The sequence below is a fragment of the Mesoplodon mirus genome, assembly GCF_964341445.2.
Source record: "Mesoplodon mirus genome assembly, chromosome: 9".
Classification (NCBI taxonomy): domain Eukaryota; kingdom Metazoa; phylum Chordata; class Mammalia; order Artiodactyla; family Ziphiidae; genus Mesoplodon; species Mesoplodon mirus.
Window position 1 is genome coordinate 57,062,282 of NC_138985.1, and position 21,440 is coordinate 57,083,721.

At 37.0% G+C, this 21,440-nt stretch overlaps 1 protein-coding gene across 1 annotated transcript in view; it reads right to left on the reverse strand.

Annotated features, from left to right (window-relative positions):
- Positions 1-2,587: 2,587 nt before the first annotated feature.
- The window catches only part of LOC309810190 (neurabin-1-like), a 123,265-nt gene continuing 104,412 nt past the window's right edge, over positions 2,588-21,440 (reverse strand). Inside the window, exon 3 of the mRNA XM_082632063.1 lies at positions 2,588-2,998. Within this exon, the coding sequence (XP_082488189.1) occupies positions 2,948-2,998 (51 nt within the window). The 3' untranslated portion in view covers positions 2,588-2,947. The remainder of the gene's footprint in view (positions 2,999-21,440) is intronic.

Here is a 21,440-nt window from a genome sequence, read left to right on the forward strand (position 1 = left end):
GCTCTCATTTTTACTGTCCAAAAGCTCCTTTTTGTCCTCTGAACATCAACTTTTTAGGATACCCAATACTTGTTTCATAGATGTACTTACTATCTTCTCTTACGTTATAGTATTTTAAACTAAATTGCTTTCTTCTTCCTGCATTATCTCCACTCTCTTTAACTCCCATTTTTTGTTTGTTTGTCCATCCTTGATATTTGGCTCTGTGTACTTAATTAAGAGCACATGTATTAGTTTGTTAAGGCTGCCATAACAAAGCGCTACAGACTAGGTGGCTTAAACAACAGAAATACATTTTCTCAAAGTTCTGGAGGCTGGAAATCCAAGGTGTTGGGAAGTTTGGTTTCTTCTAAGGCTTCTCTCCTTGACTTGCAGGTGGCCATCTTCTGGCTACATCCTCACTTGGTCTTTTCAAACAAATTTGTTTGATTTTCAAACAAATCTCCTGATCTTCTTCCTATTGCACATTCCAATTTTTAGAGGTACCTGGAGTGTCAACTTTTGATATTCTCAATGGTTCTTCATTTCTTTCTGTGGGTCCAAGTTTCTGTCTGGTATCATATTCCTTGTGTTTGAAGAACTTCCTTTAACATTTCTCGCAGCACAGGTCTGCTGCTAATGAATTCTCTCCATTTTTTAGTTTTCTAAAATAAGTGGGTTTTTTCACTTTTATTTTTGAAAGATATTTTTACTGAGTATAGAATTTTGGGTTGACAGGCTTTATTTTTCCCAGTACTTAAAAAAAATTCACTCCACTGTCTTATATTTTGAAAAGTTTCTGAAAAGAGTTCAGCTAAAACCCTTATCTTCATTGCTATGTCTGTCATTTACCTTTTTTTCCTGTCTTCAAGATTTTCATTTACTCTTTCATTTTGGACAACTTTAATATTAATGTGCCTAGGTGACTTTTCTTAATACTTATCCTACTTGAGAATCTCTGAATTCCTCTAAACCATAATTTAATGTATTTTGTTAACTTTGGAAAACCTGGCTATTATCTCTTCAAATATTTCTTCTACTACATACTCTCTCTTCTTCTACATTCCCATCACACAAACATTAGACTATTTAGTATTGTTTAAGAAGTCTTTGAAACTTTACTCTCTATTTTCCCCACTCTCTTTTTCTCTTTATTTTTTGGTTTGGGTAATTTTTATTGATCTACCCTCAAGTTCACCGATTCTTTCCTCAACTGAGTCAAGTCTCCACATTAGCCCATTGAAGGCATTCTTCCTCTCTGTTACTGTACCTTTAAAAACATTTCTGGCATTGGTCATGAGTTAATGTTAATGAATCAGCAGTATTACACAAAGTGTCTTTAAACAGAAACACACAGTATAAAACAAGTTTTATATATTTTTTCTTGTTGCTATTGTTGTTGTTGTTGTGTTGGGTCTTTGTTGCTGCGTGTGGGCTTTCTCTAGTTGCAGTGAGCGGGTTATACACTGATTGGTTGATGAAAATGTTGTGACCAGAGGCTCACAGGAATCTAACACTATATTTTCCCTAGGAGCAAAGATTCAATATGCACTAATACAGTGTTTGCAGCAACTTTACAGAACATAACTACTGCAAATAATAGTAACAGTCTGTACTTTAAAAGATAAAAGGAAAAATATTCTGCTGAATGTATACAGTTAAACAATTTAAGGTCCAAGTTAACTATTACCAAGATAAGTAGATCTCAAAGTCCCCCTTTTTATAATAAATTTTGTAATGCCCTCTTTACAAATTTGAAATGAACTCACATGATAAAAACTACCCCACACATAATGACAAAATAATAAGTATTATGACCTGATTAAAATATGAAGGAAAATAATAATAATAATAATATGATAAACTAATATGCATGTCATTATAATTATAACTCAGACTCAACTAAACTGAAAGACAAATCTCCATAAATTTCCACAACTCTTGAAAATCACCATCCATTTATTCATTTGGCTCTACTGCAGTTTTAAGAAAACTGTGATTGTAGGGTACAGTGCAGGCCAAAGTAACATCTAATATGCAAACTCACCACATACAAAGTCTTATGCACACGTGAGAATCTGTGATACAGGTAAATGTACTTTTAACTGAGTAAGACACATATTACAGAGTTGTACAAGATTAGTTTGTGGAATGAAACCTTCTTAAAGTAAATAATTGAATTGCTTTCTCTTTCATCAAAATACTCTATCAGTGACAGTTTTTCCAATCATCCCCTAGAGGCATCTTAGGGTCACAGCCCACCAATTCTCTGCCAAGAGACCACATCCACACTGCTCAGCGTAAAAGTTTCCATGGCTCAGATAAATGCTTTTGCTCTTTTTCAGATTAGACTTTCAACTCTGCTTCATCACAACGACACTCTATTTGACCAGTCAATTTGCAATGGAAGTTTATTTTAACAATATTTGCAAGACTGCAGCTGCAGCCCTGCCATCCCCCATCTGCCATCCAAACACCCACAGCCACTCCCGCTACCAAGCAACACTCCCCCTTTCATAAAGGAGAAACAGATATAAGTGCTCTCTGACAGCAAAGCCTGTTGTGGATATTTTTCTTTAAAACATTTAGTGGCTCTGCTGGAAGCAAAAAGAAGGGTCAAGATATCGTTTTATAATTGTACTATGACAATCATAGCTGAATGGGAGAAAAATCACTCATCTATGAGCTGAGCTGCTTCCATCTGTAGGAGCAAGAAGGACGTGCAAAGAACATGCTCGGTTCTCTTTCACACCAACACATAGGGGCCTGGGGAAGCTGGGGTTTGCAATTCCCTTCTTATGCCCTCTCAAGTGTTAATTGTCATGTGCTTTTCATAAAAACAAGGGTGAGAATTTGAATCTGAAGACACTGGTTTCTGAATCTGTACAATAACAGACGAAGTGTGAGGCGGATTGCTCTACTCACCCTGAAAGGTCACTGGATTCATTCCCCGGACTCCAGGCACCTGTCAGCTGTGCAAAGGAGGATCTCTTCTATCTTCAGGATATACACAATTGCTCTTGTCAAAGAAAAATGAGAACCAAAACAATTTCCAGAGGATACAAGATAATGAGACTCTCTTCAATTAAACTGCCTTGATGGTTTAATTTAAAAAGAATTTGGGCCCCTAGTATAGCATCTTCTCGTGGTAATCCAGGTTTGTTCAAATCACTAAAGTATTTTAAGAAAATTCTATATTCACTAGCCTAGTATATCACTGTTTTTATTTTAAGAACACTGTAATTTACAAGCCATTTTCAGGTACAGTGCTCTGTATTAATAAAGCTTTGTTGTATTTTGGGTAACAGTGACATTACCCTGCATCATGTTGCTAATAGAGACAAAGCCACAGCTTATTAATGCCATTCAAAGAATGATGACAACTCATTTTTAAAGGCCTGTGGTAATTTTTTAAATTACTTTATCACATAACTGATAACATTCCAAACTTCAGTTATGACAATATCACTGAAGGAATTTTTGCCCAACTACTTAATTTTTTTTTTTTTTTTTTTTTTTTTGCGGTACGCGGGCCTCTCACTGCTGTGGCCTTTCCTGTTGCGGAGCACAGGCTCTGGACGTGCAGGCTCAGCGGCCATGGCTCACGGGCCCAGCCGCTCCGCGGCATGTGGGATCTTCCTGGACCGGGGCACGAACCCGTGTCCCCTGCATCGGCAGGCAGACTCTCAACCACTGCGCCACCAGGGAAGCCCTACTTGATTTTTTATAGATGTTAGCTCACACATGTTTAAAACTTCCTATAGATTTCCATAGAGAACTTCCCATTGGTGGCACTGCATTGAGCCTAGCACAAGCCCAGGAAGACAAGAACGCCAGAAAATTCCAGGTGTTTTGTTTGTCCAGGTGTTTTCAATGTCAGAACATAGGGCTGCCTTTACAATGCAAATGATCTTTCTAAACTGCATGTTATAATAGGATTCTGTTGCAATAAATTTATATCTCGATATACATAATATATTTAAAGCTGAAGGTAAAGTTTCTGTCCGTGCTCCCCAACACCACTCCATACCCCGGCCACTACTACTGGCTCCCAACTTCCCTGTGTCATCTGCTCCATAAACTAGGAGTAGCTCTGGCCTAACCACTGTACATTCATAGTCTGAATTCCACTGGGATTAATGGAGTATTTATATTCTCTAAGAGGCCTCATCTGGTGAACGTACAGTTAGGTGATGTATGTATGAGCTTGCTGCCACATGGTACAAGTTTATTATGTTAAAGTTGTATCTAAATTGGAATAATCTGACCCAATGAAGTTTGGATGAGGTAAAAGAGCCGCCTTTCTGAAGTTGCAAAACCACTCTTAGATGATGCCAGCATCTAAATCTAATTATAACTTGTGGTGACAGTTTGGGAGCTCTTGACCTTATCTCTTTAACTGTGGTACAGAACTGAGTGATTCCAGTACCTAATTTCTATAAACACCTGCTCTCCGTTTTCAGTACTACTTATGAAGGACCCTCTCATTGGGCACTGGTGATGGGGGCATGGCTTGGGTGACCATGGGTCATGACCACTTCATCTTTCTTTTATATATCTGGTCTTAATTAGTTAGTGTTCAAGTTCAATTCCTAACGTATACCTTAATCCCTCCTCCATAATAAAGCCAATTTATATAAATCCCCAACTCTGCCCCACCTCCTTGCCAAACTGCATGGCTGCCTGGAACTCCCACTATCAGAGGTTCCCAGTGTGGGATATTCAGCCTACACAGACACTTATTTGCACAGCAAGAACTCAGATCCTTGGACTGCAGTTTCTTAAGTAAGCCTGGACATATAGAAGCTGAGCTTTAACCCAATTAGGCCTGAAGGCACTAAAGCACTTACAAAGCTAACGTTTTAGACTCAGACTTGTGCCCTGTACTGTGTTGGAGATTCGAGAACGGTAGATTTTAGAGGATCATCGGTCTATATCCTGGATTTTTTCCATCTCCAGGACCATTTCCAAAATGTCTGCTAGACCCTCCTCAGACTGTAGATTCTCCCACACCTTAACCCCTGCCAACACCAGAGGCAAAACATCTGTCACACGTTTTTCAGAAACTCCTTGATGTTCCTATATCCCCTCTCACTCTTTCAGGACAAAAGCAAAAGGGCTAGAAGGCGGTCTGGATCAGGATCCAAGGTCTGGATCTCAATCTCAAAAGGACCCAGTACACATTCAGAATGAAGGAAACAAAATAAAATCCAAATTTAAGGCTGAGTGGTGGAGTTATTGAGCTGGAAACTTATTTTGTGGGGTTAATACATCACAGAAGTTTTTGTCCTTAAAGCCCACACTTAATGTACATAAAGTTCTGTCATGCTCAACCTCACACAAAATGCCAACTGCTTACGTTCTAGAATTAACAGATATAGAAAGATGAAGTAGTAATATATTTAGGACTACCTTTAGTGCTCAGGTCATAGTCTGTTTGGGGTTATGCTTGGGCAGTTTAATCATATGGTCACAGAGCAGACTGGCTCACAGCTCTCTGAATTCTGAGCTGAGAACCTAGAGCCCCTTATTATTCTGTTATTCTCTTGTACTTTGGAGAGAGTGGGATTTTAATAAAGACTAAAAAGCTACTGTGATAGATTTCTCTGGGACTTCGTAAAAAGAAACACAAAAGGATAAACAAAAAACTAATCAGGATGGTCGTTTAAAAGGAGTGAGGGTTAGGGGTAGAAGAAGCCTGGGATGACTGTGAAAGTGAGTCTTAAACATACCTTTTTATAAAATTTTAATTATTTTTAACCATGCAATATCACCTATAAAAGTAAAGAAGAAAAAGAATGAACAGTAATTAGGATGGTGCTTAGAAATTTAAAAAAAACACAGAGATGATACATGAATAACTAAAGCTGGAAAAATATCTCTTTGATATGAGAACCTTCCACCCCACCCCTCACTGCCCCCCATCCTTTTTACTTTGGTAAAGCCTATTTTCTAGTCCTCATTTTACTTGACCTTTTATGGCAGCTTCAACACATTTGACTATTCCCTCCTTGCTGCCATGAGACACCATCCCTGTCTTCCTCCCACTTTTCTAGCAGCTGCTTCACAGTCTCTCTTTCAGACCCTTTCCCCTTTAAAGGCTAAAGACAATATTCCTGAGGACTCCACGCAGGCCCTCTTTTCTTCTCATTTTACATTCTCCCCTAAGAAGTCTTCTTTACTAGACTGTTTCCATCTCCAGCCCAAGTATATATATCTTCTGATATATATATATATATTTCTTTTTCTAGGAAAAACATCTTATAATTTTTTGTATTTTCTACCCTACCCAGCATAACACCTAACACCTAGTAATGAATCCATTAATAGTCCAATTAATTACTTTAATTTAGCCTAACCCATTCTTCTTTACTTAAAGGTCAACTAAACAGTCCAGCTAAAGATAATATTTTCTGGGGACTTCCCTGGTGGCGCAGTGGTTAAGAATCCACCTGCCAATGCAGGGGACACAGGTTCGATCCCTGGTCTGGGAAGATCCCACATGCTGTGGGGCAACTAAGCCTGTGAGCCACAACTACTGAGCCTGCGCTCTAGAGCCTGCAAGCCGCAGCTACTGAAGCCCACACACCACAACTACTGAGCCCACGTGCTTCAACCACTGAAGCCCACACACCTAGAGCCCATGCTCCTCAACAAGAGAAGCCACTGCAATGAGAAGCCCGCATACTGCAACGAAGTGTAGCCCCCGCTCGCCACAGCTAGAGAAAGCCTGCATGGAGCAATGAAGACCCAACACAGCCAAAAAAAAAAAAAACTTTCTGGAGGTAAATCTACACAGGAAAAAATGCTTTTTTTTCTTTTAAAACCAATTCTTGAAGTATCATTTAAGGTGACTAAAGAACAACACTGTTGTCGATTATTTCTAGCACTTATTCACAGGGCCAATTAGGGCTTACTAAGTCAGAATCTCTAGGTCAAACTTGAAAATACATGTTTCCAATGTTCTCCATGAATCTCTAGTATTCAGACAGGTTTATAACCATTACTCTATATATCTCCCTAATTGGCAAATATGGTCACCCCAATTATTCAGAACAAAGGCCTTTCCAAATCCTGACCTACTTCCCATAACTAAAGTTCTCAATGAGAAGAAAAGTAGATGCTTAGAGGGGAGGTAGATGAAATGAATTTAAGATGAATTGTTCAATATAATTAATTTCTCTTCAATACTATACCGAAAAGGTACAGGGAGAAGGAATCAAATGGATTCTGTTACACAGAAAATTATTCCAAGTAGTAAATTGGGTAAGTGGAAGGGATAAAAATGAGTAAGTAAAAAAGAGGGTTATTAACAAATGAGCTCAGAAAGGATTAGAAAAAAATAAAACACAGGTTTTCCAAGTTTTAGAGGTTGTACAAGCTATCTGTATTTATTTCTTTAATGTACATAAAATTCACCTTCCAGTTCCTTGTTGGGAAAAATGCCTCAAGTTCATGGAGGGAACCCATATTAAACCTCTCTACCATAACTATAACATCTTATAAACCACCCTAGAGATGTAGAGTATTCCACATCTGCACTAAATGAGAAACAAACCACCAGTATTTGATGCTACATTAAAAGCAAGGTAGTTACTTACTAATCTATAGCATTTTGGCTGAATGGATTATTTCATTACTATGGAGACAGTTTAAATTTTCCGTTTTGTTTTCTTTTCAGTATTCTTTGCTTTTCACCATATTCAGAAAAAGATCAATTTCATACAACTACAGTTTGTGGCATATCTAAAACAGCTGTGGCTGAATGATGTAGTATTTGAAATCCCCTAAATTATGTGAGTGCAAAGACTGAATTTCTTGGGAACAGACGACAGTAGAAAAAAAGAAAAAGCTCAGCATGAAAGCCAAACACATTTCCTAATGAGGCTCTTGATGAAGTCATAAATTCCTCCTTTTCTTCTCTAAGTGAAGTCTCCAAACAAATAGTGTGTCACAAAGAGGAAGAACTAAATTCAACATTTAAGCTTAGTAAATCATATTGATAATTTAATCAACTTTATATGTAATCTGAAGTTGTCTCACAAATTCTAACAATGGTGTGTCTGATTATTTTTAGAACTGCCCTGGCTGAATTACATAGCAAACAGCCACACATAAATATCTGACTTAGATTTTGGCCTTTTCAAGATTCAAGAGTGTAAAAATTCAATTTTTCTTAAGAGCTGCTGTTGAAGCAAATACCTGCAAAAATATACTAGTTAAAATATCTGTTTTAAACAGACCAGTGATAAGTTTCATGAGGTGAATGATATTATATACAGCTGTAAATGCCATTAGTATTACTTCAGACTAACTTGGCTATCATTAAGCAACTTCTGGGAATATGGTAATACAATGCATGCAGTATTCACAAACTGAAAAATGCAGCAAAATCATAAGGCAGGGGAAAAAATCATACGGCAAGAAAAACCTGTATTTTGCAACATCATAAGCTCACTATGATTAATAAGAATGCAACACTTCATTAACCTCAGACTACTGTGAGCTCCAGGGTTTGAAGCAACCAGTATTAAAAGAAAGAAAAAAACCCCACTCTGCTGCTCTAAGTATTCCACTGTTGTACTGAAATTATCTTTGCATGACCATAACCCAGTGTGTTGATCTGGGGGGTTGTGGAGGGTGAATACCACATAAATCCATGGTCATAAACTTGTTCCTGGATAATGAATGATTACAAGGGAATTAGCAAATTCACTGAACTTCTGTCATTCCAGTTTAATTGTTTAGATAAGAACTTCTTGGACCATTAAAGTTCTTCAGCACACAAATTCGTTAAGTATCAAGTGTGCCCAACGATAAGAAAAGTCAGCCTTTAGGAAATATAAAACATATATGCAATTTTAACAAGTGTAAGTGAGAACTTAATATCTCTAATATGTGCAAGTGAAGAAGTATGAGACATGGGTATTGCCTTCTGAAAGCATTTCAATTTTTTAGTATGAAATCACATTTATATACAACAGTTAAATAACAAGTTAGCAAATAACTGCATTAATACCTTTTTGGGTTGCTTTGTGTTGATTTTTGTAATTATTAAGTAAAACATTTGGAATATTATTCCTGGCATATGGTAGGTACTCAATAAATGGAAGCAAGAATAGGTACAATGTTTCGTAACAGAAAACAAGTGCAAGAAGTTTTTTAAGTATGCTGAGATTACATGTGGGTTGTATTGTCAGGAAAGGCTTCCTGGAGGATAAGGTACTTGAGTAGAAGGGTACTCAAGTGGGGAAAAACCACAGAAATAAGTGTATTACTAAGAATCCAAGGAGATGGACATGAGGCAGAAATCAACTCCAGCTGACTGTAGAAAATCCCAAAGGCAAGTCTTAGAAATGTGGATGTTTTTAAATAGGCTACAGGGATCACTGAAGGTTATTGGAAAACATCTTTTAAGGAAGATTAACCTGCCTTTGGTGAGCCAGATGGGAAAAAGAAAAAGAACATGTTAAATATTATCATAGTAATCTAGGAAAAAGTGATGAGGCAGCACTAGAGTCAGGTGTTAAGTAGTGGCAATAAAAACTGAAAGTGGAGATGTTTCAAAGGAAGAATTAATAGAGCTTAGGGCATAACTCCATGTCAAGAACAAAAGAGTGGGTAGAGTTAAGACTATTTCTAAGGTTTCCAGCCTGGAGGCCTCAATAGAAACTGGGAAGTTGGAAAACAGCAAACAAAAAACAGTGGGAGTGAAGTCGAAAATGTATAGTAATGCCTTCTAATTATAAAAGCCCGCTAACATTTATTCCTTTCCCAAACATGTATCTTATAATGGTGAGATGGGCAATGCAGATGTTACCTCCACTTACCAGATTTGAGCAACAGGGAGGGAAGAACAGTCAGTGAAGACCTAAGGTAATCCAAGAAAATAGTCCCTTCTGCCTCCTATATCAAAGTTCTTTTCCCCCAAATAAATGCTGTTTACAACCATGATAGATATAATTCATCAGAATGGATCATTTAAGCTGTAATTATTAACTTGCTTTTTATTCATTCAACAAATACTTTTGAACCTTACATACCAGGCACTGTTCTAAGCACTGGAAGTATGGTAATGAACAAGATAAACACCATCCCTGCTCTTTATTTTATGGGGAAAGACAGACAAATAAGTAATTAAATACACAAACACAAAATTTCAGATGGTGTAAAATGCCATGAAAAACAAAGGGTGGTGAGCTAGGAAACAGAAGGGCTCATTTAGATGGATGGACATAGTTGGATGGATAGGGAAGTCCTCAGCAATGAAATGATATTTGTGCTAAGACCTGAATAACAAGAAACTAGCCATGTAAGACCTGGCAAAGTGTTTCAGGCAGAGGAAGAGAAAGTATAAAGGCTCTAAGGCAAGTACAAACCTAGACTAGTCAAGGAAGAGAAGAAAGGCCAGTGTGGAAGATGAGGAAAAGTGGTAGATGAGGTGGGAAGGACAAGCAGGGACCAGGGACCAGGGAGCCAGGACCCGTAGAGCCTCAGTGTTCAGGTAACCGTACATCCTAATTTGCCTAAGACAGAGCTAGGTATTCCTGTTCTTCAGGTGCAATTAGTAACAGCACTTCTCTCACTCTCAAGAGTTCTGACTTCAATGATAAATTAAATGGTCACCGTAGTTCCAGGCAATGCATGGTAAAGACTTAGAATTAAATCCCAAATACAATGGGAAGCCACTGGAGGAAGCCATAGTGGATTAATGTAAAATGACCAATGTACCCATTTTAAAATGTCATGCTTCTGTACTAACCTAAGTTATTTATATAGGCTTATTGTAGCTGTTTTTAACATTCTCCTCCATCACACATCTTTTTAGGCTAAATATAGTTCTGTGATTACACTCCAAATCTTTCCTATCTTCAATATACCTAAATGAGTTGAACCATCTATACTTCTAGAGAGCAGAGCACAGACCCATCATGTGATAGTGGATACACTTGTGACATCAGTGACTGAAAGGACATATAATGACCAAAAAGCTACCATGAATTTGATAACTGTATAAATAAATTCACATTCATTGAATAGGATTGCTTCTACATCCATTTGGAAAACAGCAATACATACGTGAGTCATATACTATGAATTCAACCTACAGTCGATACTGGGATTTGCAGAACTCTTAAAATCACCCATCATACACACACAAGTTGGAAATCCCTGGAAAAGCTTATCCCAGAGGTTTTCTTAAAAAGCAGAATTAATGTAAAATAGGTTACTATACTAATATTTCTATTATTGTACCTGCATAATATTTGTTTATCTTTCACATCCAAGTTTCTCAAGTTAGCTCTGAGGAAAAAACTATCCTATTTATCTTAAAACCCTACCAAGTCACAAAATTTTTTGAATGAACACTTAAAATGATAAGTTAATGAATGGGTTATAATACAAGAAGACATAAAATAGGTTTAACGGATGCTAACTATTAAGTAGGAAAATGCTCCTGAATTTTTATCATTTTAGTTAATGAAAATTAAACATCAATATTTGTACATTATGTTTTACATTAGACCTTTTTGTACTACCATTTAATATACATTTTGTTTTATGTAAAATTAGATGAGAAATTAAAAACATAATAAAGTCCTCTTTCTTATTCTATTTACAGCTGTTCCTTTTAAAAATAAATATTCAATCTGGAAAACTATAGTCTTATGTTAATTTAATCTTACAAATAAAACTGTAATCTAAGAAAAAACAGAAAATATTTATTAACCAGCATGGCTTTATACTTATATTTTGTATAAGTATACATTTAGCATACAGCATACATTTCTTAAGAAATCGTCAAACAACTTCTATATGGATTACTTCCAACTGCCAAGGCCTAAACAATATGTCCCTTTTAAATCTACACATACCACAACGCAAAAAGTTAAAGTGGTCCCCAATGAATCAGTATGCTGGCAAAAGTTACTGCAAATTCAAAAGGAAAACTGAAGGCAGCTAAAATAGCCTAGAGAGATTGGGAAAATTCTTCAAAATCTCCTTCTTCGGTTTCAGCAAAGGTAGAGCCCAAGAGAAAGTGTACTCAGAATAGACTTTTCAGGCTCAACAAGAATGTCAACAAGGGCACTCAACTATATTTACAACAAAGCAGTATCAGAAACATTCTTTACTGTGAATAAACAATGAGGTCATTCAAAACAGGCACAAAAAGGTCCTGGAGAAGTGAAGTGATTGTGGCTCAAGAAGCAAAATTTTAAAAAGAAAGGTTTACAGTTAGTTGGAAAAAGATAGTTAGAGACTATGTCACTGAAGACAAACTATCAATATACTGATGGCCCTCTGTAATTGACATGGTACACAACAACTAAAAAATGTACTATAAAACATTTGTTCTGAAAAACTTACTTAATAGTCACTACTGATACAAGTTATTCATCTATACTACAGAAGTAAAAAAGCCCTTAAAAATAATGCAAAAAGATGACATGTTGACTTTAATCTTGTGGCTGGAACAACTATAACTCCAGTGGAAGTAAATGTGAAATAGCTCTCAGCCGCTGCCAACAATGGTGTGTGTTACACAGCACCTGGAGGGCTCTCTCTGGCCCCTCTCTGCTCTCCTGAATTACTCCATTGTTGAAATCAAGAAATCCAGGAGAGGGGCCAGCACCAAAACCAAGACATATAAAAAGCTTTCGATTACAAATGTCACAATACATTCAGCTTGGCGGTCACAGATGGCTGCAGGTCATTGTTTCTCTGAGAAGGAACAAGGGAAAAAGACTCGATCAACCCAGTTGGTTATAAACATTCAGAAATAATTTTGGAATTGCAGGGTCAAGAAGACCTGAATGTTTGCTTTTTTTTTTCCCTGAGGATCCCTGGTCTTTTATTTCTGGTCTAATTTAATCAAATATGATGGATTATTTAGAGACAAGCAGTTTCATACTGGTATGAAAAAGAAGGAGGTGAGAAGTCAGTAGCAAATAAAACAGCAGCTGATATCCCCGCAACTGGAATCCATCCATGGCAGAGAATCCTCAGGCCTCAGTCCAACTATTACCCATGTAGGCCGCCACCTTTTCTCTTTAAAAAAGTATCCTCTTATTTTTTTTAAAGTATCCTCTTAGAAAATGTGCATATTAAGGAAAAATTTAAATATAACAGAAGAGAAAATGAAGTACATCATATGGTGCTCCAAATTCCAATGGTATAAAATAGTAAGAGTCCAAAGGGTTATAGGGAATACAAGAGGTCATCAGATCACCTGCTTTTAGGAAAAATATCTAAAACTTTCCTTTAGTAGCTTGTTTCTGTGTCTACTAACACCTTAATTCAGAAATTTAACTATTCTCTGTTGCCACAATTTAAGGCCATTTTCTCCATTTGATTTTTGGAGAGATATCAAGTATAGTATATGTCAATATAATAATACTTCATATGCTTGAAGGAGTTAGAAAGAGTTAGTCATCTTACCTGATTTTATAAGGACAAATAAAGACCCAAGCCTTTTCAATTTTACTCTTAGGACTTATTTTCTGTTCTTTTCATCCTTGCTCTTTACTGAATCCACTCAAATTTTACCACATCCTTTTAAACCAAATCTATTCCTCTAATAAAAATTGGATCAAATTATACCAAGCACAAACAATGGAAAAAGATAGTTAAATAACAACTTATTTATTGTACAGCCCTTTACAGTTTTCAAGCCATTTTGATATTTATTTTCCTCTTTTAGACCCATTAGAACCTTTCAAGTTAAAAAAAGGAAATGGATACTATATTTCTATCTTTCAAATACCGTAGGGGCAAAATGCTCACATTTTTTTCTTTTAAACTTCAATTACCTTCCTATGGGAGAGGAGAATTTCATACAGTGGAAAGAAAAAAAAGAAAAAAGAGCAGGAGTGATGAGGAAGAGCAACTGTTAAGGTGGAAGGAGAGGGAATTCACTTCAGGTGGCCTCAATCTTGTCAGTGACTAGGAGGTGAGAATGATGGATGAAGTGTGGCTTTCAAGACTTGAGAAGAGAGGAAGCAATTTAGAACAGCCCCTGGGAGACAGGGACCGGATATTAACTACAAACAACAACAAACAGTAACTGCCTCATTTCCTCCTCACTTAGCCTAAGGCTTTGCTTGGTGTTTCTCCTTTTCAGTCAACTTCTGAAACAGGGAACTTCCAATGTGTTATTTTTCTTCTGAGATAAGTGGAATTTAAATCTTGGCCAAGGCTAAAAAGTAAGCCACTAAATCTTACCTCCGAATTGCTTCAAAAGCTAAGAAAATTAGTGAATAAGAGGCTTAGGTATCTAAGGACAGAACTAGGCAGAATTATTAAAGCAAAAAGTAGAATAAGGAGTAGCAAACAAATGGGTTGAGGCAGCCTGTGGGAAGTAGAAAGTTAAGTTCAAGTTTGGAAATGATGTTATAACAGTTTATTATTAGAGGAGTACATCACTCACAAGTTTTCCATTCATTTGTGCTGTATTTATGTATTAATGTCCAAAGTATTCTAATTTTATAGAAAGTACAAGCAAGGGTATTTATTTAGTGGTGTGGGTCTCTTTTTTCTCAGCACAATTATTCAAGGCAGAAGTAAGTCTTACCACTTTGCCTGTATTATCCTAATGAGGCACCACTAAATACCTCAAAGCACACACATACCTCCAATAAAAGAGAACCCAAGGGGAATTTAAGTCTCTCTAGAATTTAATTTGAAATCTCATTCCCTTAAATGATGAAAATATCACAAAGGAATACAAGAATATAGTTTTAAAGAAAGTAAGGAAGAAAAGACTTAATTTAGCAGTCTCATTTTTTTATACATGTTACTGTGACTTCACAGTAGCAAAATTTCCATGTCTCTAGCTATGAAAGGAAAACATTTTAAAAATATGGTTCTAAGTTAGAGAAATTGTACAGCAAATGGAATACCTAAAATCTGTCTTAATGGAACACTTTTCCAGCAAAAAATTATTTTATATGTATCAGAAATATAATAATTCCAAAATGAGAGGTATCAGCTAAAAGTCTAGGACTATTTGGAATTTATTTCAACATGTATATGATGCTAAAAGCATTGTATTCTGGGAGCTTTATCTTTTCTTTGTCTTGATCATGAAAATAACATTAGACAATCTATTGACTAAATTCAACATCAATAAGAAGTTTCTTTAGATCAAGACATCATGAGGTTCCCATAATATACTTCTTAGGAACAGGTACGCTGTACAGGCAGAGATATTTAGAGATTACATAGTAAAGAAAACTGACATACTGCAAATGATTTAAAACTTAAATTAATCAGTGTATGGTTCATTTTTCAAGGATTCATAAATGAAACAGGTTTTACCAAAATTTGATATTTTTATTTGGTGAAACTAAAAGTGGTATAGATACCTTAACACAAAAAACAGGATCATAAAATAGCATTCTTAAATCCATTTGATGTAAAACGTTTTCTATCTAAAGAGACATGCCCTCTGCCTCTTCTAATAGAGCATTTATCAGTTTCAAAAAGTAGTAGCACAAACACACAAAAAAAGTAGTAGCACAAGTAGGGATTTCAGCATTTTAAGCCAAAATTTTAGAAAGAATTTCGCCATGATGCATCTGTAACATGGATTTCCTAAGCACTTTTTCTTCCTTCTTCACTCCTAATTTTACATCTTCTGAAAAGTCAATACTTATGGTATAATCCTACGAAGCCCAGAGATAAACCCACACACCTATGGTCACCTAATCTATGACAAAGGAGGCAAGAACATACAATGGAGAAAAGACAGTCTCTTCAATAAGCGGTGCTGGGAAAATTGGACAGCTACATGTAAAAGAATGAAATTAAAACACTCCCTAGCACCATACAAAAAAATAAACTCAAAATGGATTAAAGACCTAAATGTAGGACTTCCCTGGTGGCACAGTGGTTAAGAATCTGCCTACCAATGCAGGGGACATGGGTTCGAGCCCTGGCCCGGGAAGATCCCACATGCCACAGAGCAACGAAGCCCATGCACCACAAATACTGAGCCTGTGCTCTAGAGCCCAGGAGCCACAATTACTGAGGCCACATGCCACAACTACTGAAGCCCATACACCTAGAGCCCGTGCTCCACAACAAAAGAAGCCACCGCAAATGAGAAGCCCGCACATCGCAACAAAGACCCAATGCAGTCTAAATAAATAAATAAATAGATAAATAGACCTAAATGTAAGGCCGGACACTATAAAACTCTTAGAGGAAAACATAGGCAGAACACTCTGACATAAATCACAGCAAGATCTTTTTTGACCCACCTCCTAGAGTAATGAAAATGAAAACAAAAATAAACAAATGGGACCTAATTAAATTTAAAAGCTTTTGTACAGCAAAGGAAACCATATAAACAAGATGAAAAGACAACCCTCAGAATGGGAGAAAATATTTGCAAATGAAGCAACTGACAAGGGATTAATCTCCAAAGTGTACAAACAGCTTATGCAGCTCAATATCAAAAAAACAAACAACCCAATCCAAAAATGGGCAGAAGAACTAAATAGACATTTCTCCAAACAAGACATACAGATGGCCAATAAACACATGAAAAGACACTCAACATTACTAATTATTAGAGAAATGCAAATCAAAACTACAATGAGGTATCACCTCACACCGGTCAGAATGGCCATCATCAAAAAATCTTATAATAAAACAATAAATGCTGGAGAGGGTGTGGAGAAAAGAGAACCCTCTTACACTGTTGGTGGGAATGTAAATTGGTACAACCACTATGGAGAACAGTGTGGAGGTTCCTTAAAAAACTAAAAATAGAACTACCATATGACCCAGCAATCCCACTCCTGGGCATACACCCAGAGAAACCCATAATTCCAAAAGACACATGCACCCCAATGTTCACTGCAGCACTATTTACAATAGCCAGGACATGGAAGCAACCTAAGTGTCCATCGACAGAGGAATGGATAAAGAAGATGTGGTAAATATATACAACGGAATATTACTCAGCCATAAAAAGGAATGAAATTGTGCCATTTGCAGAGACGTGGGCGGACGTAGAGACTGTCATACAGAGTGAAGTAAGTCAGAAAGAGAAAAACAAGTATCGTATAATATCACTTATATGTGGAATCTAGAAAAATGATACAGATGAACTTATTTGCAGGGCAGAAATAGAGACACAGATGTAGAGAACAAAGGTATGGATACCATGGGTGGAAGGGGGTGTGGGATGAATAGGAGATTGGGACTGACATATATACACTACTACGTATGAAACAGATAACTAATGAGAACCTATTGTATAGCACAGGGAGCTCTACTCAGTGCTCTGTGGTGACCTAAATGGGAAGGAAATCCAAAAATGAGGGGATATATGTATACATATAGCTGATTCACTTTGCTGTACAGCAGAAACTAACACAACATTGTAAAGCAACTATACTCCAATAAAAATTAATTTTAAAAACTACTTATGATATAATCCTCAAGTCAGATGCTTAGGCATAGGCATATTTCATGCACAACTAGACTGGGAACTCCCCAGGCAGTAAGAGGGCAGCTGGCCACCTGCCCTCCCTAACAGCCACACCCACAGTTACCTACAGACTCTCCCACACCCAGACCTGGAACCAGATGGGTATGAGGACCCTCTCCCACCTGTGAGTGAGGCCTAGAAATACTCTTCTGTTCCTAAGGATGAACTACATGACTTGCCATGCATTTTGCCCTCTAACTACTATAAAAAGGTCCTATGTAAAGTGTTAAAGATCCCATTTGCAACACCCTGTGTGAGTGGTCCATCTCTCAGTCAGGGCCCCCCAGTCCAGGTGCTGGAAGTCTCACTGAAACTAGTTTAAAGAAATAATGAATTTTTAAATTGTCATAATAACTAAAACATAATATACAATATAATAACAAACTATAATTAATATTTTTGATGTGTCATAAGTCACTTCATAGTGATTAAGTACTCCTTAATGACATAACAATAAATAATTATCCCTATTCCAATAAAGCAAGAGGTTTTCAGTCACAAGAAATTGCAAATAAAAACATAATTAACCACAGGCTTTGTGAAAGGAACATTATCAGGTATACATTCAGATTTTAGGATGACAATGTAAATGTAAATACTATTTTAGGGAGGCTATAAAAAAGCAGCACAAAAATTCATAAGAAATGAAAATGCATTATTCTTCTCAAATTTGCCAAATAAGCCTACACTCACATTGTTAAAGTGAAATATAACTACAAATAAAATAAAACTGAGCTGTCTGCAAGACTAAATTCTGCCAACGCAAGTTTCCAGAAACATGGTTAAAATCTTTTTTCTCCTGAGATTAAGAGCAGAAAGATTTTTCCTCCTATTTTTCTGCATGACAGTCTTTGCAGATTATAAACAGACACAGAGGATCACTCCTAAAACTCTTGGAGAAGAAATCAGCATTTTGAGAATCATGTACTAACATGTGTCATGACCTCATATGCAGCTGGCCTCCATGTGCATTACTACCAAGATGACTTCAGTCATGCTTTTCTCTCCTGTTCCCATTCCCCAAAGTTCACATTCTTCATTGTCCTAGCATTTCTCAAACTGTACTCTGCAAAACATAAGAGACCCAGGAGACATCAAATAGATGTTTCTGTCAAATAAGTTTGGAAAATATTTCATGGGGTATCTCCCCCCACAAATCACAAAATATAGTTTGAGGCAGAATATGAAGGTCCTTGAAAGACAGGCCTAAGAGGTAGCCTTTATTCTGTAGGCAAAGTGAGAAGCATAAAAGAGTTTAAGCATGGGAGAGATATGATTAATCTGGTTCATGGAAAATGTATAGGATGCTGGAAAGATGCTATTGTGGAGAAGAATGAAGGGATCATCACAATAATCAAGCAAGATAGGCAAGGATTGAGGCAGTAACTGTAGAAATAGAGAGGAGAGAGCACATTAAACAATTTCTGCAGAGAATGCAGAGTGCCTTGTGAAAACCGGATGTGGCCTGAGGAAAAGGGTGGAAATGAAGATGGCCTACGTTCTCCATTGTTACTATTTTCTCAATGAAAGAGAAGGCAAGATAACCTGAGTGTGAGACAGAAAACTGAAAGAGACATGAAGAAAATGATGATGGTCAAGTTTTGGGTCAACTACTGCGAACAAAAGGAAAGAAGTAAAATAACTGCTTAACACCATCATTCATAGAGCTGCTCCTGACCCGCCCAGTCAGTGCTATCTTTTCTTCCCCTGAGTCCCCTATTACCCTTTTTTTGGTACCTCCTGGGGAAGAGTGGGTTATTAGGTCTTATTTAGCCTCATCACCTTTCATAAAACATGACACTTAGCAGGCATTTAAAACACCCTTGTTAAATTGAAAGTATAAATACATGTGCCTTTAATAAGTGTAACCTTGCTCAACATCCACCTTTCTTATCCTTGGCTCCTCCATAGGTAAGGTATTTTCCCCCTCTGGCTTATTTCAAGATTTTCTTTTTGCCTTTGGTTTTCAGCCATTTGAATATGATGTGTCTAGGTGTGGGGTTTTGGTCTTTGTTTTTCATTTGTTTGTTTGATTGATTGTTTTGGTGTTGATGCTACCTGGTCTTTTCTAAGCTTCCTGGGTCTGTGGTTTTCTGTTGTAAATTTTGGAAAGTCTTGGCCATTACCAATTCACTTTTTTCTGCTGTTTTCATTCTTTATCCTCCTCTGGCATTCCAATCGTGGATCTGGAACACCTTTAAAAACTGTTCTTGAGTGTTCTCTTTTTTTTCTTTTGTCTTTGCATTTCAATTTGGGAAACTTCTATTGACCTATCTTCAAACTCACTGATTCTTTCTTAGCCCTGTCAAGTCTACTGGTGAACCCATTAAAGGCATTCTTCATTTCTCTTACAGTGTTTCTGATTCCTAGCGTTTTCTTTTGATTCTTTCTTAAGAGTTTCCATCTCCATTCTTATATAACTCATCCATTCTTGCATGTTGTCTACTTCTTCGATTATAGCCCTTTACATATTAATCATAGTTGTTTTAAATTGCCTGTCTGATAATCTTCACAACTGTGTCATATCTGAGTCTGGTTCTGATAATTGCTTTGTCTCCTCAGACTGTTTTTTCTTGACTTCTGGCATGCTTTGTAATTTTTTGTTGAAAGCAGGCATGTTGTACTAGAAAAAAGAAACTGAAGTAAACAAACCTTCAGTGTGAGGATTTATGTTCATCTGGCATCGTGGGGTTGTGTTTAGTGTTTACTGTAGCATAGATGCCAACAGCATCAAATTCCTCTCATGTCCTTGTTTTTGTCTTCTGTTTTGACTTTGGGCTTCCCTACAGACTCCTCCTCAGAGGGATTCTGTGTCTTGCAGTTCTTTCAGCTGTAATTCACTGTTATTATACTGGAGACCTGTTGGTGTACTGGTAAAATGTGGGTGAGAGGTAGCATTCTATAATATTCTGATTAAATTTCAGCTTTTAGCAGGCCTGTCTCTGACCTGTGACTTTTATAAGTGTTTCTTCTTGAATAGTTTTTCCCCTACTTCCTTAGATGAGACAGGAAGGCAATGGGAGACTAGAGAGGAATGCCCTACTCCCACGGCTCTAGGACAAGGCTCTGATAAAGACTTTCACCCTAGAGAGTAGGCTTTCTATGGAGAAGGTCCTGGGTGTACTTTTGTGAAGATTACTTGTCCACTCCTCCTGTCAGAGCCATGAAGGGATCTGTCTCAGATCTTCTGTGAGAACTTGATGGGATTCCTATAGGAAAGGCCCATGAACATGTGGACTAAACCTGGAGCCCCCAGGAGTTTCTAACCCTCACTAGTGCATACTCAGCCTGTGGCAATTTATCAAAATTACCATTTAAATGTCACTGCTTCAGCAGCTTCTGCTCTGGGTAGGCAGATCTTGGCTAACACCCTCTGGATGCACCCATCTCTCCAGATTTCAGGGTGGTAGTCTGCCCTGTATCCTCAGTTCTATGATGGGAGACATGGATTTTTTAATTTGTCCAGCTTTTTCTTGCTGTAAGGATGAGAGTGACAACCTCCAAGATCTTTAAATGTCAGAGTTGAAATTGGAAGTCTCAACATCTACTTTTCACATTAATACAGCGTTAAAATACACACACACACACACACACACATTTTTTTCAGATCCCTATTCTCAACAAGAGGTAAGGGAAGAAAATGCATGTACAGAGCATATTCAAAGATGCTAATAACTGATAACAGCTTAAGTATACTATATGGTGCAAACCTGATATTTTAGAGTCAGAAGCTCTGGACTTAATACTTTTCAGATGTAATACATCACATCTACCTTTAACTCTTCTAATATTAATTCAACCAGATAGATATGAAATCACTTTTTGGTCATAACATATGTGGGTGTTAATTATTATCATAACTCCAGGTAGCATTTTCATTTTAAAATAAGAAGATGAGAGTGACAATGCTTTATATTTATGAATGCAATCACTACTGAAGAAAATTCATAAAGTGAGGAAA